The sequence below is a fragment of the Piliocolobus tephrosceles genome, chromosome 20 (assembly GCF_002776525.5).
Source record: "Piliocolobus tephrosceles isolate RC106 chromosome 20, ASM277652v3, whole genome shotgun sequence".
Classification (NCBI taxonomy): Eukaryota; Metazoa; Chordata; class Mammalia; order Primates; family Cercopithecidae; genus Piliocolobus; species Piliocolobus tephrosceles.
Genome location: NC_045453.1, coordinates 23,275,355 through 23,299,612, shown reverse-complemented (window position 1 = coordinate 23,299,612; position 24,258 = coordinate 23,275,355). Strand labels below are relative to the sequence as shown.

Here is a 24,258-nt window from a genome sequence, read left to right as displayed (position 1 = left end):
CTCCCAGCCTCAGGGCCTCAGCACACACAGGTGCCCTCCTCCTGCAGCTCCCGCCCCACTCCTCCACCTCCAGTTCCTGCTGAATCACCTGCAGGCATTGACTTCCTGCTAGGTCCTGGGGGAGACCCTCGATCCCAAGACCAGGCCAGGTCCCTCCTGTGTGTGCTCCCTGAGCTCTTTCCCAGGGGCGTTTGCTGCTGGGATAGGACCCCACCTCCACCCTGCTGAGGTCAGCCCACCCAGCTCACTAACCTTTCCCTGGGGGCTCCCTTCCCATGGGTGCCGGGACCCCAGGGTTAAGATACTGGAGTGTCCCAGCTGAAAGCACCTTAGGAATCCCGGTTCATGCAGCAGATATTCATGGAGCACCTACTTAGGCCCTGTCCTGGGCTCTGGGGACAGACCCAGGCCCCACCATCCTGGGAGTTGATGACAGCAAACAATAAGCCAATGATAATTGAGACAGATCCAGCTGGTGGCAGTGCTGTGAGGGAACTGAAGCCGGGGTGGGGGAGGGCAGCCAGGGTCTCCTGGGAGAGCCTAACGAGGCAGGGGCATGGGGAGCAGAGGCAGGAAGGGACAGAAGAAGTGGATCTGCGCGTATGCAGATGGGGGTGGGCCGGGAAGCCTTCAGCAGGGGGAGGCAGCGGCGAGTGCAGATGTCCTGGGTGGGAATGAGCTTTTAAGGGACAGAAAGCAGGTGTGTGGCTGGCATGCATGACAGCAGTCAGGGAGTGAGGAGAACCCTGCAGGGTCTCCTGGGCTGCAGTGAGGAGCTGAGACACATTCTCGGTGGAGGGGAGCCTGGGAAGGGTTTAAGCTGAAGCCCCAAGACAAGAAAAAATTTGGCCAAGGCTCCAGAGCGGTTAGTGCTCAGTGCCCCGACTCCAAGCCTCAGAGAGCAGAAAGGGTGGGGGTGCTGCCTGAGAAAGGCACACAGCAGGCACTCCATAAGTGCTGCGGAGAGGAGGTTAAGTATAAACCGGCCAGGAAATGATGCTGTTTCTCGACTTAACCATTTCTGAGCTGCCTTTTCCTGGGCTTTATCAGAGGCCCCCACTTTCTTGTAGGGGTCTGTAATCAAGGCTGGGAAAAGTCAGCTGTGCGGATTACCTAGCTAGGGGGCCATCCAGCCCAGGTGACCCTCTCTAAGCTGTGTGCCCCGGAGTGAGGCTGGTCCACTGAAGCACTGTAGGGACCCCTGTGTGTGCTGGAAGGAGGGGTAGGGTCTGCAGACCCTGTAGCCAAAGGCAGCTCCATGAGCAGGCAGCCTGCGCTCTGTACTGTGATTGGATGCTCTGCCGCTGTGCTCTAGAAAGTTTTTTATTGTGAGTCTCACTCTGTCACCCAGGTTGTAGTGCAGTGGTGCGATCTCGATTTACTGCGACCTTGACCTCCTTCGTTCAAGCGATCCTCCCACCCCAGTCTCCCCAATTTTTTTTTTTTTTCTTGAGATAGTTTCTCTCTGTCACCCAGGCTGGAGTGCAATGGCGCAATCTTGGCTCACTGCAACCTCTGCCTCCCAGGTTCAAGCGATTCTCCTGCCTCAGCCTCCTGAGTAGCCGGAGGACTACACACCACCATGCCTGGCTAATTTTTGTATTTTTTTTTTCTTTTGAGGCAGAGTCCCGCTCTGTTGCCCAGGCTGGAGTGCAGTGGCATGATCTTGGCTCACTGTAACCTCCGCCTCCTGGGTTCAAGCAATTCTCCTGTATCAGCCTCCTGAGTAGCTGGGATTACAGGTGTGTGCCACCATGCTGGTTCATTTTTTTTTTTGTATTTTTAGTAGAGACAGGGTTTCACCATATTGGTCAGGCTGGTCTTAAACTCCTGACCTCAGGTGATTCACCTGCCTTGGCCTCCCAAAATGCTGGGATTATAGGCATGAGCCACCACTCCTGGCCTAATTTTTGTATTTTTAGTAGAGACTAGGTTTCACCATGTTGGCCACTCTGGTCTGGAACTCCTGGTCTCAGCCTCTCAAAGCGCTGGGATTACAGGTGTCAGCCACTGTGCCCGGCCCCAAGTAGAAATTCTTAATAAATTTTTTTTTGTTTTTTGAGACAGTCTTGCTCTGTCGCCCAGGCATGCAGTGGCACAATCTAGGCTCACTGCAACCTCCACCTCCCAGGTTCAAGCGATTCTCCTGCCTCAGCCTCCTGAGTAGCTAGGACTACAGGCATGGGCCACCACACCGGCTACTTTTTATTTTGGAAACGGAGTTTTCCTTTTGTTGCCCAGGCTGGAGTGCAATGGCGCAATCTCAGCCCTCTGCAACCTCCACTTCCTGGGTTCAAGCAATTCTCCTGCCTCAGCCTCCCCAGTAGCTGGGATCACAGACATGTGCCACCACACCCGGCTAATTTTGTATTTTTAGTAGAGACGAGGTTTCACCATGTTGGCCAGGCTGATCTCGAACTCCTGACTTCAGGTGATCCACCCTCCTTGGCCTCCCAAAATGTTGGGATTACAGGCATGAGCCACCGCGCCCAGCCCAAAATTCTTAATACATTTTGAATAGAGCCTTGCATTTTTATTTTGCACTAGACTCCACAAATTTCACAACTGGCCCTGCCTGCAACTCTCCTCCTGCCAGCAGCTCTCCTCCTGCCAGGCCTGTGGGGGCCTCTGAATGTCCTGTATCCATGGGACATGTCCCCTCAGGCCCTAGAGGGGAGCTCTGCCCAGAGAGTGCCCCCACGGTGGGCCCCTGCCTCTTGTTGGCCCCGTCCTGGATGCCTGGGATCAGCTCTTTGGGAGGAAGGAGGACAGAGGTGATCCTTCGCCTTGACACCAGGGCTCGCTGGCTGTCAGCAAGGGTCCCATGGTGTCTAAGTCCTACTATGGGAAAGACAGCCCTGATGGCTCTAAGTATCCCGGACCCCTCCTGTCCCCGACCTGATTGTGAGGGATTCCGGAGGATGCTGGGCCTGGGCTGGTTCAGAGGTCCCTGGGCAGCTCCCACCTGGCCTCGGCCTCTGTGGCCCCCTTGTGTGAGGGCGGAGAAGAAGCTGCCCACACCAACGGGGAAGCGGTGCATCTATATTTAACTTCCTGTCTCCGTCGAGCTCCCTGGGGTCTGGACCCTTGGAGCCAGGGCTGGAGCATGATTGGGTTTCAGGCCCCACCTTCTGGCCTTGTTCCCTGGTAACCCGAGCAGGCGGAAGTGCAGCCACACCGTCCAGGCAAACAACCTGCCAGGAGGGCGGGGCTCTGCATGGAGAGGGTGGGCTGATACCCCTCTGTGCCCACCCCCACCTGGACCCCCACCCTGGCACCTTGAAACCCCTTTCACTATAGACAGGGCTTTTTACTCCACAGTCAGATGGCTCACTTGGGGAAGTAACCCGGTGGGGAAATTTTATACTAAGGTGTGAATGATTGACATAATAAGGCCATTTCCCAAGAGCTGGACCTGGGGGGTGGGAGGATAGAGAGATAAGAGGATAAACAGAGAGGATGAAGCAGGAGAGGGCCAGGCCCTGACACTGTTCCATTCTGCCCCAGTTGACAGGCATGGCTGCTCTTCCCCCTTTCCTGCCCCTCCTCAGCCAGGTCTCCCTCCCCCAGGCGGTCAGGCAGGTACTGCCTGAGCCAGGAGCCACTGGGACATCCTCCTCAGCTTGGGAATTCCTCTGTTGGGATGGCTAAGAAGTGTGGGTGTGAAAACGAAATAACAGCCATGAATTTTCAAGGAGAGGAGGCTGGAGAAAGAGGCGGCTCATATCTAGCCCTGCCTGTGATGCTGTCAAGCACACAGACTCTGGAGCCAGAGGCAAGTGATACAAGTTCGGTCTCCTGGACTGTACCAGGGGGCCTGACCTCAAAGGCTGTCAGGAGGAAGGGGTCCATACATGTAAAGTACCAAGAGCAGGCCAGGCGGGCGCGGTGGCTCACGCCTGCAATCCCAGCATTTTGGGAGGCCAAGGCGGGCGGACCACTTGAGCTCAGGAATTCAAGATCAGCCTGGGCAACATGGTGAAACCCCATCTCCACCAAAAATACAAAAACTTAGCTGAGTGCAATGGTGCATGCCTGTGGTCACAGCTACTTGGGAGGCTGAGGTGAGAGGCTCACTTGAGCCCAGGAGGCAGAGGCTGCAGTGAGCCAAGATCATGCCACTGCATTCCAGCCTGGAAGACAGAGCAAGACCTCGTCTCAGTTGAAATAAAAAACAAAAGCGCTGAGAGCAGAGCTTGAACTTGGCAAGTGCCGAGTACATGCCTGTCATCGTCACCGAGCGGCCAACACCACCAGGCACCTGGGTAAATGGTTGGCTCATGTCCTTGTTGCATGGAGTCTTCACCTGAAGCCTGTGCAGTCAGTCCTATAATTGCCCCGCCTGGAGGCTGGGGGCAGGTGCAGGACTTGAGCCCAGCCCTGTCTGCCTCCAGAGCCTGCACTTGCAACAGCCGAGTACCAAGGCCTCTGCCAACCACAGCAGGCAGAAGGACTGCTGTGGCAACCTCATGTGAGGGCTGGGGCCGGCGTGTTGCATGTGCCCGTCTGGAAGCTTGTCTGGCATGCCAGGGGCTGTTTAATATTTACTGAGTCCTCCCAGACCTGGTGAAACATCCGGCCCCAGAGGCTCTCCCTGCCCCGGCTTCTGTGACACCTGTGCCAGACATGCAGCCTGATTTGGCCATGTGGAGGCTGCACGCACATCACCTTCCCCAGGTGGGCGGGCCCTCAGAGTGGCCACTGTGCTTGTCCTGTTGAACCTCAGACAAGGAGCACGGGGCTCAGAGCTTTCCCGGGAGCAGGTGCATTCAGATATGGCTGCAGCAGTGAGGTTATAAGGTCCCCAGGTGGATGGAAGCAGGGCTAGGCCAAGGGTGCACACCTGCTGGGGACTGGAGGTGGGAGCTGGGAGTGAGTGGGCTCCTGCAGCCCCACCTCCAAACTGCCTGCCCCACTGCCTGCTGCCCGCCTGCCGGGGTCTCTAACCTGTCAGAAACCCGCCTTTCCCCGAGGCTGCAGCCCTGACCATCTCTGCCAGCCTTGAGATGGCAACCTTGCGGAGGGCCCGGTTCAAAAGGTGGGTGATGGGGCCTCAGGGAGGGCAAGGGGAAGAGGGAGCACAGCCCCTCTGGGCTTTGGAAAGCATCCATTAACGTTAAATATATACAAATGGCTGGGTGCAGTGGCTAATGCCTGCAATCCCAGTACTTTGGGAGGCCAAGACAGGCAGATCACCTGAGGTCAGGAGTTCGAGACCAGCCTGGCCAACGAGGTGAAACTTCGTCCCTACTTAAAAAAAAACAAAAATTACTGGGCATGGTAGCAGATGCCTCTAATCCCAGCTACTGGGGAGGCTGAGGTAGGACAATCTCTTGAACCTGGGAGGCGGAAGTTGCAGTGAGCAGAGATCATGCCACTGCACTCCAGCCTGTCGACAGAGTGAAATTTTGTCTCACCTCAGAAAAAAAAAAAAAAAATATATATATATATATATATATATATTATAATACCTGTCTCCTAGGGTGGTTGTGAAAGTCGAGATATTTCTATAAAGCCCTTAGCGAGCTCCTGGTGGCTGCAGTTGCCCCAGTTACTTAAGCTCATGTGTTCTCACTAAGCTCCCGGGGCCCTTGGGCTTGTGGTGTCAGCTGTTCAGCGGTCCAGTAGCCCGCCCTGAGCTTAGTTTCTCTGCTCTACAGACATTACTTGTCATTGTAAAGGTGTTGGAAGCTGGACTTTCTCTGGGAGCTGCCTTTCTGCTCCTCTCACACATCCTGGGTCTCCAAAGCTAGAGAGGCCCTGGGTCCAGGCCCTCTGCAGACTCCCACTTCTGCTTGGGTCAAACCTGGCTCCTTGCTGTCCACTCCCAGAGCACAACAGGTTCCCTCTCCACCCTTGCTCCCTCTGTCCCCAGCTGGGAACACCCAGGGGTGCACTCGCTGTCCCACTCTGCCTGCAGGGCCCAGGATCTCTGTTCTCCAATCCCCTTGGGATGCTGTATTTTCCCCCATTCAGCTGAGCTTAATATTTATGAAGCACCTAATATTTTCTTCTTTTTTCTTTTTTTTTTTTTTCAGGCGGAGGTTTGCTCTTGCTGCCCAGGCTGGAGTGCAGTGGCATGATCTCGGCTCACTGCAACCTCTGCCTCCCAGGTTCAAGCGATTCTCCTGCCTCAGCCTCCCGGGTAGCTGGGATTACAGGTGTCCACCACCATGCCCAGCTAATTTTTTGTTTAGCAGAGACGGGGTTTCATCAGGTTGGCCAGGCTGGTCTCAAACTCCAGACCTCAGTTGATTCACCCACCTTGGCCTCCCGAAGTGCTGGGATTACAGGCGTGAGCCACAGTGCCCAGCCTGCACCTAATGTTTTCTAAGCTGTGAGCCAGGGGAAAGATACAGATAGGATGTGACGATTCTGACAATAGCTTGCATGTCAAAGGTCTCCTTTGTGCCATATTTTGGGCCTGGCATCTAATAGAATTCTCAGCACCACCCTCTGATGTATTATATGGTCCCATTTTACTGATGAAAAGACAGAGGCTTGGGTGGTGTGTTAGTGTAGATATGAAGTTGTTTTGATAAAAGGACCTCCAAAATGCAGGTGCTTACTTAAGACTGGTTATTCCTCTCCCTCTCTGCAGTCCGGAGCCAATGGGTGGATGAGGGCATGTGTGTGGCAGGCGGTCTGCTTCACAAGGCTGTTCAGGGCCTGTTCCTTTTGTTGCTCAGTCAGCTTTTGGGGTGGGTTGAAGCTGCTTCCAGCATACCCTTATTCCTGCCCCTGGGAAGAGGAGGAGTTGGAAGAGAAGGGCCAGTAGTCCCCTGTGAGAACTGATGCTGAGCCAGGCGCAGTGGCTCACACGTGTAATCCCGGTACTTTGGGAGGCTGAGGCAGGTGGATCATTTGAGGTCAGGAGTTTGAGACCAGCCTGGACAACGTGGTGAAACCCCGTCTCTACTAAAAATACAAAAATTATCCAGGTGTGGTGGTGCATGCCTGTAATCTCAGCTACTTGGGAGGCTGAGGCAGGAGAATCGTTTGAACCCGGGAGGTGGAAGTTGCAGTAAGCCGAGATTGCACTATTGCGCTCTAGGCTGGGTGACAGCAAGACTCCATCTCAAAAAAAAAAAAAAAAAGAACTGATGCCAAAGTTAGTTCTAAGAGTCATTTCTGCCATGTCTCTTTTGTGAGAATGTGGTCATTAAGTGATACCTGGTGCCAGGGCACCTGGCCAATGGCTTTAGAGGGCTAAGAGTGGACTTCAACACATCTGTGGTGAGCAAAGGCTTCATCAGCCAGCCTGGTCCTCAAGCCTCACGGATAAGTTATGGGATCCTGAGAAGGGGCTTAGATGCCAGGGAAACCAGCCCTGTGCTGTGATGAGGGTGCCCTGGCCTCGTACTCCTGTAATCAGTCTTGAGATGCTGCTACATCTCTAAAGGTTGGGGGACCCAGCCGTTACCACTGAAAGGCAGTTTTTAGGATCATCCAGTCCACAATCCCAACTCCAGCTGGCTTAAGCTAAAAAAGAGTCAGCTGGCTCATGTAACTGCAAAGCCCATGGGCAGGTTCAGCTTTAGACATAGCTGGATCCAGGGACTCACTGTCATAGAGATTTGGCCTGACTCTGTTCCTCTGTGTTGGCTCCAGTTTCCCTACATGGTGGCAAATGGAGGAGGCTGGAAGTCCTGGGTGTATGTTCCCCAGGTTAGCAATGCCAGGGGAAAAAACCCTTCTCCCTTCTGTGAATTCTGAACTCCTGGCTGGCTACTGGCCAGGCTTGATCCCCAAATTTCTTGGCCTAGGGGAGCAGAATATGTTGACTAGCACAGGCCTGGGATGTGGATTTGTGGAAGAATGCTCGTGTGCATGTGTGCGTGTGCAATGTGTGTGTGCATGTTGATTGATCAGGCTACCTTTCCCCCAAACCACAAGTATAAAAAGCAAAGCTGGGGAGGTGCCCCAGAGGAAAATTGAGGTGCTACTACTATAGGGAGGGGATGGATGCTGGGCAGGTAAAGCCAACAGATGCCTCCCCGTGGGTAAAGCACAGGACTATGACTTGGCCTCCTACACAGCTTTGCCTGCACAGGCAGAGCATGCTGATCAGAGAGCATTGGCATTTGGGCTGCTTGATTATATTTCTTGCTGTAAGTTCATTTCTGATACCAGACTTTTATTACTGTTAATTTTTTTTTTTAATTGTCAAGCTGTTCTTTATTTCTGGGAGAGGGCAGGGGATGGGGCTCAGTCTTTCCTGGCAGTGGCTTTCCTCATGGCAGCCAGAACATTGCTCAGCTCCTCCCGCTTCCTCTTGGTGCAGTTGTGCATCCCCACCCTTTCCTTGATGAACTTGAGGGTCCGTTTGTCCTTGGAGACCTTCAGTAACTCCATGGCGCCCCGCTCGTATGGGGCGAAGCCACACAGCTCTCAGATCACGTCCCACACAAACTCAGTGTATTTGGTCAGACGCCCGCTGTGGCGGCTGTGCCTGGGCTTGCTCACGCTCTTGGTCACCTTGTGGTCCTTGCTGAGGCCCATGGCCATAGGGTAGTGCAGAGCCAAGGCTGCTGCTCTCCAGTGGCAGCCATGGCAGAGGGCTTTATTACTCTTAATCCTCAAATCCAGGCTCCTTATTTTTATTTTTATTTATTTATTTTTTAAGACAGAGTCTCACTCTGTCACCCAGGTTGGAGTGCAGTGGTGCAATCTCGGCTCACCGAAACCTCCCGCCTCCCAGGTTCAAGCGATTCTTGTGCCTCAGCCTCTGGAGTAAGTGGGATTACAGGCACATACCACCACACCTGGCTAATTTTTATATTTTTAGTAGAGACAGGGTTTCGCCACTTTGGCCAGACTGGTCTTGAACCCCTGATCTCAGGTGATCCACCTGCCTCAGCTTCCCAAAGTGCTGGGATTACAAGCGTGAGCCACCGTGCCCGGCCCCGGATCCTTATTATACAGATGAGAAAGCAGAGGCTCAGAGAGGCTCCGTAACTTTCTGGAGACCACACTGCTTGGTGGTGATGGGGGTGGGACTGAGCCGGGTCTCCTGACTCCCTGTGGCTCTGGTCACTATTTCCAAAGTGCCTGCCCCTGGAGAGGGCTTTGTCAGGACCCTGCTCTGACTTCTCTTCCTCTCCACCCCTTCTCACAGCAAGTCCATCAACAGGAACTCCGTGAGATCGCGAATGCCTGCAAAATCCTCCAAGTTGTACGGCACGCTGCGAAAGGGGTCGGTCTGTGCAGACCCCAAGCCCCAGCAGGTGAAGAAGATCTTCGAAGCATTGAAAAGAGGCCTCAAGTAAGGCTGGGCTGTGTGCTGCTTTTAAGAAGTGCATTCTTCTACCTCGCCTCTCTCTGTCTCTTCCTGGGGAGGCGTGGGTGGGTCTTGCCTACAAGAGGTGATAGGTTAAGTTCCTGGTCATTCGTTTAGTCAACAAGTATGTCAGGGTGCAACCATGTGCTCAGCCCGGTTCTTGGGCACTGGAAACCTGGCAGTGACTAAGGCAGGAGGACTCTGGTCTTGTGGAGCACGCAGTGCAGAGGAGCAGATTCGATGCAATCAATCAAGAAGCAATGCAATCAATCACGAAGTCCATCATGGAGCTTCCACCTGTGCTGAGTGCAGTGAAGAAGGGTAACAGAGAGACGGTGTGTCGAGGGCCTCAGCAGACAGGATGATCCTGGCAGTCACCGAGGAGGTGCTGACAGTGTCTGACACACAAACGGTCTGAAAAGGCGCCACCATGCTCACCTCTGGGGCACAAGTGTCGTAGGCAGAGGCAACAGCACGGGCAAAGGCCCCACAGTGGAAGCCTGAAGTGTGAGCTCACACACACACAGGAGGTCAGGGCGGTGGGTGTCTGAGTGGAGGACAGACTTGCTCAGAGACCGACTGATGAGCTGGGCTGAGGCCCGCACAGGAAGCATGAGTCACTCCACACATTTTTTTTTTGAGATGGAGTCTTGCTCTGTTGTCCAGGCTCAAGTGCAGTGGTGCAATCTCGGCTCATGGCAGCCTCTGCCCCTGGGGATCAAGCAATTCTCCTGCCTCAGCCTCCTGACTAGCTGGGACTATAGGTGCACACCACCACACCGGGCTAATATATATATATATTTTTTTTTTTTTTTTTTTTGAGATGGAGTTTCACTCTTGTTGTCCAGGATAGAGTGCAATGGTATGATCTCGGTTCACTGCAACCTCTGTCTCCCGGGTTCAAGTGTGAGCCACCACACCTGGCCTAGGCTCCTTATTTTACAGATAAGAAAGCAGAGGCCGAGAGTAGCTCCTGCCTCAGCCTACCGAGTAGCTGGATTACAGGCGCCTGCCACCACAACTGGCTAATTTTTTGTATTTTTAGTAGAGATAGGGTTTTACCATGTTGGCTAGGCTGGTCTCGAACTCCTGACCTCAGGTGATCCATTCATCTCATCCTCCCAGAATGCTGGGATTACAGGCGTGAGCCACCGTGCCCAGACAATATTTTGTATTTTTAGTAGAGACAGGGTTTCACCATGTTGGCCAGGCTGGTCTTGAACTCCTGACTCAAGTGATCTGCCTGTCTTGGCCTCCCAAAGTGCTGGGATTACAGACATAAGCCACCGTGCTTAGCCCATAAATATTTATTGAGGCTTACAGAGTGCCAGGCCAGGGGACAGAAGTAAACTAAACCCACAAAATCCCTACCCACTGCGGAGCTGATTCCTAGTGGGGGAGAGACAGACAATACACAATGCAGCAAAGAAAAGTACAGAGAATATCAGATGGTGTTAAGGGCCACAGAGGAAAACAGGCCAGGGTAAGAAGGCGGAGGCAGGGAGGGTTCATTTTAAATTGGGCGGTTGGAAGGGAAGGCCTTGCTGAGAAGGTGACATGGGAGCACACGCCTGAAGGGGTGGAGTGAGCCATGCAGATAATGGGAAAAGAACATTCCAGGCCAGGCTAGCCACATACACAAAGGCCCTGGGGCGCAGCAAGGAGGCCAGCGTGGCTAGAGCCAAAGGAAAGAGGATGAGGTCACCAGGCAATGCGGACTAGATGACAGGGGGCCTCGTGGGCCAAAAAGTGGTTTCCCGGAGTGATTTTCCCCAGATACAGACCCTAAACTCTCTCCTACCTACATCTTTTGGCCTTCAGAGCCCAAAATCTTCACCCCCTCCCAAGCTGGGGCCCAGCTCATGGGGAGGTCATCATGGCACACCTCCCTCAAGGTCATCATGGCACACCTCCCTCAGGTGATCCTAAACTCTCTCCTACCTACATCTAAACTCTCTCCTACCTACATCTTTTTTTTTTTTTTTTTGAGACAGAGTCTCACTCTGTCACCCAGACTGGAGTGCGGTGGCACGATCTCAGCTCACCGCAACCTCCGCGTCCTGGGTTCAAGCTATTCTCCTGCCTCAGTCTTCCAAGGAGCTGGGACTACAGGCATCTGCCACCACACCTGGCTAATTTTTTTTGTATTTTTAGTAGAATGGGGTTTCACCATATTGGTCAGGATGGTCTTGAACTCCTGACCTTGTGATCCAACTGCCTCAGCTTCCCAAAGTGCTGGGATTACAGGCTTGAGCCACCACACCCAGCCCCTACATCTCTTATTTATAGACGGGCACCCAAAAGAGGAACCAGAGTCAATGAAAAGTTGAAACCAAGCCAGGCGCGGTGGGCCTGTGATCCTAGCACTTTGGGAGGCGAAGGCAGGCAGATCACAAGTTCAGAAGTTTGAGATCAGCATGGCCAACATGATAAAACCCCGTCTCTATTAAAAATACAAAATTAGCTGGGCATGATGGGGCATGTCAGTCATCCCAGCTACTCAGGAGGCTGAGGCAGGAGAATTACTTGAACCCGGGAGGTGGGGGTTGTGGTGAGCCAAGATCGCACCATTGCACTCCAGCCTAGGCGACAGAGCAAGACTCAAAAAAGAAAAAAAGTGAAACCACCTTAGAATGAAATGGTTTTCAAAATATACATCCTTGGTCGGGCACAGTGGTGACCACCCTGTAATCCCAGGACTTTGGGAGGTTGAGGCAGTCGGATTCCTTGAGCCTAGGAGTTCGAGACCAGCATGGCAATATGGCAAAACCCTGTAGAGGTGGAGGTTGCAGCGAGCTGGGATTGTGCAGAGTTGGAGCTGGGATGTGCATGGAGGGTAGAGCATGTTTCTGAAGGGCAGATTCTGTGTCCTTTAAGGACCACATGTTTGAGACTTGTCTGGGGCCGAGGCAGCCCCTTCTTCTCAGAGAGCTCAGCACCTCAGTGAGTAGCAGCCTGGCAGAAGCTCTTTTCCACATTTGAGGTGGTGTCAGTAGATCCCAGAGAGGGTGAGTGACCTTCGTGGGGTGACTCAGCAAATCCAGCAAGATGGGACTCCCTGCCCTGGCCCCTCAAATATCTAGACCCCTCCTTTTTTTTTTTTTATTTTGGAATGGAGTTGCTCTGTTGCCCGGATGGGGTGCAGTGGCGCCATCTCGGCTCACTGCAACCTTCGCCTCCTGGGTTCAAGCAGTTTTCCTGCCTCAGCCTCCTGAGTAGCTGGGACTACAGGTGTGCGCCACCACGCCCAGCTAATTTTTTTGTAGTTTTAGTAGAGATGGGGTTTCACCGTGTTGGCCAGGATGATCTCGATCTCCTGACTTTGTGATCTGCCCACCTCAGCCTCCCAAAGTGCTGGGATTACAGGCGTGAGCCACCGCGCCTGGCCTAGACCCTTGACCTTGAGGGAGGTGTGCCATGATGACCTCCCCATGAGCTGGGCCCCAGCTTGGGAGGGGGTGAAGATTTTGGGCTCTGAAGGCCACTGTGTGATTTCAGACCTGGGTTCAGCCTCTTCTCTGCTGTGTGACCAGGGCTGGGGTACTTGCTGCCTTCGAGGGTTGGTTTGTCTATCTTTAAAATACAGATACTAGGCTGGGCGCAGTAGCTCACGCCAGTAATCTCAGCCCTTTTGGAAGCCAAGGCAGACGGATTATCTGAGGTCAAGGAGTTCGAGACCAGCCTGGCCAACATGGTGAAACCCCGTCTCTACTAAAAATACAAAAATCAGCCAGGTGTGGTGGCGCACACCCATAGTCCCAGCTGCTCAAGAGACTGAGATACAAGAATCACTTGAACCCAGGAGGTAGAAGTTGCAGTGAGCTGTGATCATACCACTGCACTCCAGCCTGGGCAAGAGAGGGAGACCTTGTCTCAAACAAACAAAAAATAAATAAATAAATAAAATGCACATAATAACAGTAGGACCTACTTGTGGGGATTAACTAGGAACTTCCCCGTAACCAATTTTGCATGGTGCTGGGCACACAGCCCCCAGTGTGAGGGGGCTGGGCTTCCTGCCTGCCGCTGAGCCCCGCTGAGCCCCGTGTCTGCTCTCTACTGTCCATTTGGCCTGTTTCCTTTCCCTTTCTTGTTCCTCTTCCGTTTGAAACTCGTCCTCGCTCTCCTTGCAGGGAGTATCTGTGTGTGCAGCAGGCTGAGCTGGGCCATCTGTCCGGACGCCACAAGGACACCAGGAGGAATTCCAGGCTGGTGAGACCCCTCCCTGCCTGCTTCCCACCCAGATAGCCTTGGCCAGGAGTGAAAGATGAACCCTACGTTCCCCCTAGCCTACGTCACGGTGTGACTCTGTCTCAGAACTAGAGGTTTAGGAATAGCCTCTTTATGTTGTGCTGAGTTAACTTCACTTTGGCACATACAGCAGTTCACACGTTTTAGGCCCACGTCACACTCTCTCTCGGTTCTAGAAGTAACGCTAAGGTGGGCAGTGTAGAGAGGTTGTCCTACTTTATAGACCTTGGCCATCAGGTGACCTGGACTTGAGATGGCTTCTGTAATGCCAGGAAAGTGGGTCAGGTGTCACATCTCGGGTATGTCACAGTGGCCCCTGCCGCTGTCCTTGATGAAGCCTGCGTGTTCCTTCAGTGTGCAGCTGACAGGTAGCATTTCCTGCCATCATCAGGGGAGCGTCTTTTTTTTTTTTCTTTTTTTTTTTTTGAGACGGGATTTCCCTTTGTTGCCCAGGCTGGAGTCCAGTGGCACAATCCCGGCTCACTGCAACCTCCACCTCCTGGGCTCAAGCGTTCCTTTTACCTCAGCCTCCCAAGTAACTGAGACTACAGGCGTGCACCACCATGCCCGGCCAATTTTTAAAATGTTTTTTTAGATACAGGGTCTCATCAGGTTGCCTAGGCTGGTCTTGAACTCCTGGGCTCCAGCAGTCCTCCCGTGTCCAGCCAAGGCAGTGTCTTTGAGGCTAGCCCTGGGCCCTGTGTTGCCCAAGGCTCACCTGCTGTGGTTTTTGCCTTTCCCTTAGCAGAGACAGACTTAGCAACACACACACACACACACACTCACACACTCACAAATAGCATAACTCATTAAAACTTTTTTTTTTTTTTTTTGAGACGGAGTCTCACTCTGTTGCCCAGGCTGGAGTGCAGTGGCGCGATATCAGCTCACTGCAACCTCTGCCTCCCAGGTTCAAGCGATTCTCCTGCCTCAGCCTCCTGAGTAGCTGGGATTACAGGCACCCACCATCACACCCAGCTGTTTTTTCACATTTTTAGTAGAGACTGGATTTCACCACATTGGTCAGGCTGGTCTCAAACTCCTGACCTCAGGTGATTTGCCTGCCTCGGCCTCCCAAAGTGCTGGGATTACAGGCATGAGCCACTGTGCCCGGCCTCCCATTTTGGTTTTTCAGACAAATCACAAATTTGTTTAGGTATAAGTATATCCCATGTAATCTCTGGGACATACTTATGCGAAAATAATTGTTCCTTGTTTATTGGAAATTTTAATTTTCATTAGGTGTCCTGTGTTTTATCTGGTGACATGGCTAGGATCCCACTGCTCAGGGACTTCATCCTTCCAGCGGGAAGATCTTCCTTTTATCTGGGAAGTCTCCGCTGCTGTCTTGCGAAAACCCCACGTCCTTAATGAATTAGATCTGGAAACAAAAGCAAGGAGGCCTTGCTGCTGTGGGATTCTCCTCCCAGCCAATGTTTCCCAGAATCCCTCCTCCAAAGCACCAACGTGCAGAGCAGGCCACCAGCTTGACTGAGGGACTGGGAAATCGAGGAGGGGAGATGGGTTTTTCTACTAAAATAGCATCCAGTGGCTCAGCGCAGTGGCTCACGCCTGTAATCTCAGCACTTTGGGAGGCCAAGGCGGGTGGATCACTTCAGATCAGGAGTTTGAAGCCAGCCTGGCCAACATGATGAAATCCCATCTGTACTAAAAATACAAAAATTAGCCAGGCATGGTGGTGGGCAGCTGTAGTCGCAGCTACTCGGGAGGCTGAGGCAGGAGAATAGCTTGAACCCAGGAGGTGGAGGATGCAGTGAGGTGAGATCACACCACTGCACACCAGCCTGGATGATAGAGCCAGACTCTGTTTCAATGAATGAATGAATGAATGAATGAATGAATGAAATAAGCAAGCCAGCAAGCGGCTTTCTCTGTATCCTGGCTCCAACAGAGAGGGCCTTGGAGTGGGCAGGGTGGGAGAGGTAAGGGCCCAGCCTCATGCGTGTGCCAGGGACTTGGGGAGGGAAAGGTCTGCCAAGCTTAGCATGCCTCAGCCTTGGTGGGCAGTTGGGCGGAAGACCAGCAGCAGATGGTGGGAGGAGGTGCTGCCAAGATCTCATCCAGCTCCAGCACCCGCCCCTCTTCTCGCGTGGGTGCAGCGAGTCTCACCCCGTAGACTTCCTTTCCCATTCTTTCCGTTCTAGAAGTAACTCTAAAGTAGGCAAGAGTATAAATACATGTATATTTTAGCTGCTGCCATGTCATAGATGGGCACACTGAGGCCGGGGCACAGTAACCGCACTGGAGCCACACAGCAAGATGCCTATGTTGGGTCCTGCTCCTGTGACACTGCTGGTTCTCATTTAAAAAAGATACTGGTTTTCGAGACGTTGCTGGGTAGTCACTCTTCTTTTCAAAGGCTTGGGATCTTTCCTCTTTGTTTATTTCTTTTTTCTTTTTTTTTCGGAATGGAGTCTCGTTCTGTCACCCAGCCTAGAGTACAGTGTCAAGATCTCCATTCACTGTAACCTCTGTCTCCCAGGCTCAAGTGATTCTCCTGCCTCAGCCTCCTGAGTAGCTAGGATTACAGGCGCATACAATCATGCCAGGATAATTTTTGTATTTTGTATTTAGTAGAGAGGGGGGTTTCACCATGTTGGACAGACTGGTCTCGAACTCCTGACCTCAGGTGATCCACTCACCTTGGCCTCCCAAAATGCTAGGATTATAGGCATGAGCCACCGCGCCAGTCCTATTTCTTTATTTCTTAAATGAAGTTTTAATTGTTTCTTAATTTTAAAAAGATTTTATTTATTTATTCATTCATTCATTCATTCATTTTTAAAGAGATAAGGTCTTACTCTGTCACTCAGGCTGAAGTGCAGTGGTATGATCATAGCTCTCCATCACCTTGAACTCCTGGGCTCAAGCAATCCTCCTACCTCAGCCTCTCGAGTAGCTGGGACTACAGTGTATGCCACCATGCCCAGCTAATTTTTAAATTTTTTGTAGAGATGGGATATTGCTATGTTGCCCAGCATGGTCTTGAACTCCTGGGCTCAAGTGATCCTCCTGCCTTGGCCTCCCAAAGTGCTAGGATTACAGGTGTGAGCCACTTCACCTGGCTTAAATGGAATTTTTATTTCTTTATCGTATATGTACAATTTCACATAAATACATACATGGGACTTTTGGGGGTTGAATCCTTCTTTCTCTCTCAATTGATGGCCTCCTCCATTCGATCTTCTGTGTCCCACCCTGTTTAACCCTTGAGAACAATCTTGTATTGATCTTTCCATATTTTTCTTTCTGGTCACATAATCATGCAAATGTGTTTAGCAGTTGTGAGTTGATAATTGTCTTACAAAATGAAATGTCAATTTACATACTCTCCTACAGCTTACTTTTTCTTCCTGGTGGATCTCCAACCTCATGGTAACCCCTCCAGGTTCAGAATAGTGACTGTAATCTCCACTGGCGATTAACAGCCAGTGAAAATTAGAGTCACTATATTTTAAAATTAGAGTCACTTAAAAAACAAGAGTTTTTTAAACATTTGTTTAAAAAAAGTTTCTTGGCCACACTTGTTCATGTACATATTGTCTGTGGCTGCTTTCCCGCTATGATGGCAGAGTTGCTTAGTTAGGACAGAACTTGGACCCTGATGAATTTAACCCCACAGGCAGGTACCGTACTTCACATGCCTTAGGCCCACTTCACGTTCTCTTTCTTGGTTCTAGAAGTAACTCTAAGGTAGGCAAAGATGTGTATGTTTTAGATGGTCCTACTTTTTTTTTTTTTTTTTTTGAGATTGAGTCTCGCTCTGTCGCCCAGGCTGGAGTACAGTGGCGTGATCTTGGATCACTGCAACCTCCACCTCTGAGGTTCAAGTGATTCTCCTGCCTCAAGTCTGGCAAGTAGCTGGAATTACAGGCATGCACCACCATGCCCAGCTAGTTTTTATATTTTTAGTAGAGATAGGGTTTCGCCATGTTGGCCAGGCTGGTCTCGAACGCCTGACCTCAAGTGATCTGACCACCTCAGCCTCCCAAAGTGCTGGGATTACAGGCGTGAGTCACTGCGCCTGGCCAGGATGGTTCTAATTTATAGATCTTGGCATGGGGCGCCCTGGCCTGCCAAGCCTGACATATTTACTATCTGGCCCTTTATAAACCTGTGGAAAGGTTTGCCTGCCCTGATGATATATTATTTGTCTTGGTCGCACCCTGGCCTCTGGAATGGATAGACTTAGGAATTCACCATTAAGGCTTGAACTTCTGGGCCATGTACCCCTCCCGCTTCCATCCCCCTCACATTCTTTTGGTCATGGCTGAAGCCATCCCTTCAATCCCAATGGTTCCCATTTTGTCAAGGGCCTGCTGTGTCCTTTTTTCTCCCTATGAGGCAGGCGCTTCTCCTACCCTGCTTTACATAGCAGGAAATGGAGGCCCAGAGAGGTTGAATGACTTGCCTGGGACACACAGCTGGGAAACAGAAGAGCCAGACCTAGAACTGCCTCATCCGACGTGCATGTGTTTAATCAGTGCTGTCCTTGGCGTGGACAGCAGCCTGCCATTGACAGAGGAAGGAGTGGGGGTGGCTGCAGACATGGCTTTCTGTCCTCTGACTCTGAGCTCAGGCACTGCCAGCATAGAGCCTCGTAGGCCTTGGAGGAACATGTGGGACTCTGACAGCTTCTTCCGCCTTCCTTTCCTCCCCCACAGGCTTTCTATTACGACCTGGACAAGGTGAGTCTGCATATGGTGAGTGAGGTGGGCGGGGCCCTGCTGGATGAGAATGACTGTGCCTCATTGCATCCTCCTGGCTGCCCGATGGGCAGAACACCTGGGTTTCCTCCCCATTTTAGGAATGGGAAGACTGAGGCTCTGCGATGAGCCTTCCTCAGGGATGGTGAGGGCCCGGCCCAGCACTAAACCCCATTCTCTGAGTTAGGACCTGCAGGAGGGTGGCAGGGGCAAGCGGGGCTGGCGGGTGGTCCAGGCGACTTTGCAAACATCTTCCCTTTTTCCGGGAGAAGCAAACGCGCTGTGTGGAAAGGCACATTCGGAAGATGGAGTTTCACATCAGCAAGGTCAGCTGGCTCGTGGGTGCTGCAGGGTGGGGTGGGGCAGTGCCAGCTTGCTGGGCCTCAGCTAGGTTAGCAGGAGCTGGGGAGGTGCCCTCGGAGCAGGGGTCAGGGCCTTGGGTTATGGGGCAGCTGCAGGAAGCTAAGGATAAGCAGGGGCCTTAGGACAGTTGAGGGACAGCAGGGGCTCAGCCCCGAGGTGGGAGTCGCTGAGGACCGTGTGGGCTCTTTCTTCAGTTTATGCAGAAAGACCTCATGCTCAGTCTTAGATGGCTGGGAAGGTTGAACCCTCCCAGCCCATTGTACAGATGGAAAAGCAGAGGTCCAGAGAGGAACATGGGTTCGCCCAAGGTTGCACAGCAGATCCTTAAGCTTTAGAGTCTGCAGTTTCGTGATCTTGCTTTACTCCCCGCACTGCCCAGTGGGTGGCAGGCTATCACGAACTCACCTCCCGTTTCATTGTTGCAAAACCAGGCAGAGGAGGGGAAGGGACGGATTCCCTTGTCCCTTTCACTCATTTTTGCTGTGCACGCTGTGTGCCAGTTGCTGCCAGTAGCTGGGTATGCAGGAGGAGAGGCAGGCGAGGCAGGGGTGGCAGGCGAGGCAGGCAAGGTAGGCGACGCAGGCGAGGCAGGCAAGGCAGGCGAGGCAGGAGTGGCGGGCGAGGCCGGGTGGCGGGCGAGGTGGGGAGGCCAGCGAGGCGACCAGGCCAGTGAGGCAGGCGAGGCGGGTGAGGTGGGTGAGGCAGGGGTGGCGGGTGAGGCAGGCGAGGCAGGGGTGGCAGGTGACGCAGGTGAGGCAGAGTGGCGGGTGAGGCAGGGGTGGCGGGTGAGGCAGGGGTGGTGAGTGAGGCGGGATGGCGGGTGAGGCAGGGGTGGCGGGTGAGGCAGGGGTGGCAGGTGAGGCAGGGGTGGCGGGTGAGGCAGGGGTGGCAGGAGAGGCAGGTGAGGCAGATGTGGTCCCTGCCTATGGGGGTTCACGTCCTACTGGGGCCAGGGGTGAGTGCTCTGAATGGGACTGGACAGGTAGTCACTGCCGCCATGGGCTGGGCTAGCGGGGTACTTAGCTCAGGGAGGGCCTCTCCCAGAGGGGAGAAGTCGACAGGCAGGTGTGGGGCCGCCCCTCTGCGTGGGCAGCGCCACCAGCCCGTGTGCCCACCACAGGTGGACGAGCTGTACGAGGACTACTGCATCCAGTGCCGCCTGCGCGACGGTGCCTCCAGCATGCAGCGGGCCTTCGCCAGGTGCCCCCCGAGCCGCGCGGCCCGAGAGAGCCTGCAGGAGCTGGGCCGCAGCCTGCACGAGTGTGCCGAGGTGGGCCGGGCCAAGCTGGGCCGGGCAGCAGGGGCAGTGTAGAGCTGGGTCGGGCAGTGGGGACATCAAGAGCTAGGCCTCTGTCTGACTGCAGGGATGGTTAGAGGCCCCCGTGGCCTAGCCCTAGGCAGCCTGCTGAGCCAACTCCGGGGTTTTGCAGGACATGTGGCTCATCGAGGGGGCCCTGGAGGTTCACCTGGGCGAGTTCCACATCCGGATGAAAGGTAACAGGGCTGAGAGGGGTTGGGCGGAGGCCCTGAGACTTCTGCTGAGGGGCACGGGAATTGGCTAGAATCCCAGAGCTCTGAACCCAGCCCTGGCTTTTGCGTCCATGTGACATGTGACCTCTGGCAAGTCCCACCCCTCTCTGAGCCTGGTGTGAGGGCCCAGCACCCTCCTGCCCATTATCCATCGTGACGGTTTTCCCCTCCCCCCATCCTCACCCCACTGAAACTGAAAACCTATACTCGGGGGACCCCCAGCGAGGACGTGTGGTCCCAAGTCAGGGACAGTGGAAGGCGGAGGGGAGACTGGCCATGTCTGTGTTCCAGGCTTGGTGGGCTACGCACGCCTCTGTCCCGGAGACCACTATGAGGTACGGCCACCCTCCGGGGTCAATCCTCAGGGCTCCCCGCCAGGTCTCTGGGGCACGGGAGCTGCTGGGAACCAGGGTTGCAGGTGGGGCTCTGTCTGGCAGGGAGGGCCCCGGGCGGGCAGCAACAGGACACCCACCTGGGCTGACGCGGCCCCTCTCGGGCTGGTTCACAGGTGCTCATGCGTCTGGGCCGCCAGCGCTGGAAGCTCAAGGGTCGGATCGAGTCAGATGACAGTCAGACCTGGGATGAAGAGGAGAAGGCCTTCGTCCCCACGCTGCATGAGAACCTGGACATCAAGGTGGGGATGGGGCCTGGGGGCGGGGCTGGGGTACCTGGGTGCTCAGCTCAGACACCACCCTCCAGCCTCCACCCCTAGGTGATGGAGCTGCGGGGCCTGGGCTCGCTGGCTGTGGGCGCAGTGACGTGTGACATCGCCGACTTCTTCACGACACGGCCGCAGGTCATCGTGGTGGACATCACGGAGCTGGGTACCATCAAGTTGCAGCTGGAGGTGCAGTGGAAGTGAGTCCCGCCCAGCCTGGGGACAGTGGAGGCCTGGCCGGCTGCCCCTGGTGGCCTGACCACACTCTGGCCCTGGGTTCCTGCACCAGCCTCCACCGAGGGTGTCCCTGCCCTCACGGGTCGTCATCTGTCCCTCACTCCTGCCCCTCAGTCAGGTCGAGGCCTGGACCTTCTGTGCAGCCCCTTCCTGCCTTTCCGGTTTTGCTTCCATTCTTGCTTCTGAACCTGACTATTAAAGCCTCAGGGAAGTTTGCGGGGGACACTTTCCAGGGCCTCCAGGCTTGGCTCCGTGGAGGAGGCTCACCTCTCTAAGGAGGCCCTCCTTGCTGCTCCTACCCCCTCATTCCTGGCCGACCCTGGCTGCCCCCAGGCCCAGGGCTAAGCGGTCACCTGCGTCCCCTTCTCGGCTGCAGACCCATGAAGCCATGTCTATGAGATCATCCTCCGGAGCCCATGAGGGAGCCCGTGAGCGTGGTGGGCTCCAGAGCTCTTTGTTCTAAGGAAGCCTTGCATTTCCAGGGCGTTCCCTTCCTCCTCCTTGGCGCAGAGGCAGAGGAGGGAGGGCTGAGGAGCCTCCTCTGCTCTGTGCTTGCTCTGGCCAGTCAGGGCTGGTCTCTCTCCTCTCTGCCTAGGGTGGGTGTCTGAGCTGGGGGTCACAGAGTTGCTGCCCTATTCCCCCGTGAACTGGCTGAATTCTGGTGAGCGACCACCTGCACCGTCAGGGTCCTCACCTGTCTGGTAGGGCTGAGAATATCTCTTGCCCGGAGGCCCCTGAAGTGTACAGGGTGGTGGGCAGCTCAGTGCCATCCAAGCCTAGGACCCAGGGCACCTGCGGGTCTGCAGATACCCCAGGCAAAGAAGCGGGCCCTTGCAGAGCCTCTGAGCTGTAGGCCTTCTGGTCAGGCCAGACCCAGGTGCCACGAGCCAGGCCTTTGTGCAGATAATTATGAGCAAGTTTCTTCAAGACAGGATGGTCTATGGGGACCTACCTGCTCCAAGCGCAGGGCTGGACACAGGCCAGGCTGAGCATCATGGGCCAGGCTGAGCATCACTCGCCTCGGTGCTTCCAAGTGCTCGCCTGGCTTCCCAGTCCCCTGTGCATGTTCCACACAGGACTTCTTCTGTAAGGGCACCCCTTTTACAGACGAGGGGTCTGAACTGAGTGTCCCCTGCTCATCGGCTGAGCTTCTCAAAGGGGCCTCTAATTGGAGGTGTCCAGTTGTTATTGGTGGAGGGTCTTGACAATGAATTGTCCAGGTCCTTGGCGTTTTGAACAAAGACTTGAACAAAATGCACAAAAGGAGCAGAGGAATGAAATGCAGGAATGAAGCAGCAGGGCTTTATTAAAGCAAGAAAGCAGGTTGGGCACGGTGGCTCACGCCTGTAATCCCAGCACTTTGGAAGGCCTAGGTGGGCAGATCACTCAAGGTCAGGAGTTTGAGACCAGGCTGGCCAACAAGGTGAAACCTTGTCTCTACTAAAAACACAAAAATTAGCCAGGCGTGGTGGCGCGGGCCTGTAGTTTCAGCTATTTGAGAGGCTGAGGCAGGAGAACTGCTTGAACCTGGGAGGCAGAGGCTGCAGTGAGCCAAGATGGCGCCACTGCACTCCAGCCTGGGCGATAGAGCAAGACTGTCTCAGAGAAAAAAAGAAAGAAAAAAAGGCAAGAAAGCACTCTGCAGGGTGGGAGTGGATCCAAGCATGTGGCTCAAGGGCCTGGTTACAAAGTTTCTGGGCTTTAAGTACCCCGTTTGAGGTTCCTATTGGCTGCCCCTTGTCTGGATAAAGGATTTGGTCTGTTGTTAGAGGCTGAGGTGGGTGGCACCCTATGCAGATAGAGGGATGGTCCTTGTTTTGCCAGTAGCCCATCCAAGGCACCCTCCCTTTCCATCTGAGCCGTGTAGAGGTGGGAGGGCTGTAGGGAGCGTTGCCTTTGATCCTTCAGTGTGGGGAGACGGGATTTTTCCTTCTGGGTTAGCTTCAGGAAGATTGCGTTAATTGGCAATTCCCTGTCCCTTCAGACCTTGGTGTCCTTCCTTGATTTAGCATACATTGGCCTGAGGTTTCCTGCCTCCAGATCCTGCCCTCCTGCTCATGGTCACTGTCCCTCACCATCTGACTCAGGGCCCTCAGGGTGATCAGAGGCCGAGAAATTTTTTTTTTTTTTTTTTTTTTTTTTTTTGAGACAGAGTCTTGCTCTGTCGCCCAGGCTGGAGTGCAATGGCGTGATCTCGGCTCACTGCAACATCTGCCTCTCAGATTTAGGCAATTCCCCAGCCTCAGCCTCTCAAGTAGCTGGGATCACAGGTGCCCGCCACCATGCCCAGCTAATTTTTTTGTATTTTTAGGAGAGATGGGGTTTCGCCATGTTGGCTAGGCTGGTCTCGAACTCCTGACCTCAGGCGATCCACCCGCCTTGGCCTCCCACAGTGCTGGATTACAGGCGTGAGCCACCGCGCCCGGCCTTGAGAAAGATTTCTAAAGGGGTTGAGGCGTGTAACTTGGAGTTCCTAGGCTGCACCTGTGACCATGGGCAAGGCCCTGGCCTTGGAGATCCAGGCCTCCATTTCCTGTTTTTTTTTGAGATAGAATCTCGCTGTGTTGCCCAGACTGGAGAGCAGTGGCATGATCTCGGCTCACTGCAGCCTCCACCTCCCAGGCTGAAGTGCTTCTCCCACCTCTGCCTCCTGAGTAGCTGGGACTACAAGCGTGCATCGGTCACCACATTAGCCCAGCTAATGTATTCATTTTTTGTAGAGATGGGGGTTTTGCCAGGTTATCTAGGCTGGTCTCGAACTCCTGAGCTCAAGTGATCTGGCTACCTTGGCTTCCCAAAGTGTTGGGATTACAGGTGTGAGCCACCGCACCCGGCCCATTTCCTCTTAAATCCGTTAAGTATAGTGATGTCTGAAGAGTATCCAAAGCCTTTAGTGATCTTTAAGGCTTTGGAGTCAGAGAAATCTCTGTGTGAATTCAGTTCCATCTCACGCGGTTGGTTGTGACACTGCCCTAAGCAAGTCACCTCTCTCTCAGAGCCTTCCTTTCCTCCCCTGTAAATAATTTTCCAGGCTACAGAGGGCTGTCACTGGGGGTGGAAATAAGGATTTGTGTAAAGTGTTTAGTAGAGGCAGGCTCAGTGGCTCATGGCCTATAGTCCCAGAACTTTGGAAGGCTGAGGCAGGCGGATTGCTTGAGCCCAGGAGTTCGAGACCAGCCTGGGCAATATGGTGAGACCCTGTCTTTACAAAA

General features: G+C 53.9%; 1 protein-coding gene and 1 pseudogene across 1 annotated transcript in view; one reads left to right on the top strand and one right to left on the bottom strand.

Annotated features, from left to right (window-relative positions):
- Window positions 1-24,258, top strand: part of RIPOR3 (RIPOR family member 3) — a 104,861-nt gene that overhangs the window by 61,827 nt on the left and 18,776 nt on the right. Inside the window, exons 3-11 of the mRNA XM_023184167.3 lie at window positions 9,119-9,265; window positions 13,414-13,492; window positions 18,217-18,240; window positions 18,531-18,584; window positions 19,742-19,891; window positions 20,052-20,115; window positions 20,443-20,486; window positions 20,660-20,785; window positions 20,864-21,009. Coding sequence (XP_023039935.1) covers window positions 9,119-9,265; window positions 13,414-13,492; window positions 18,217-18,240; window positions 18,531-18,584; window positions 19,742-19,891; window positions 20,052-20,115; window positions 20,443-20,486; window positions 20,660-20,785; window positions 20,864-21,009 — 834 coding nt within the window. The remainder of the gene's footprint in view (window positions 1-9,118; window positions 9,266-13,413; window positions 13,493-18,216; window positions 18,241-18,530; window positions 18,585-19,741; window positions 19,892-20,051; window positions 20,116-20,442; window positions 20,487-20,659; window positions 20,786-20,863; window positions 21,010-24,258) is intronic.
- LOC111521001 lies at window positions 8,209-8,565 on the bottom strand (annotated as a pseudogene).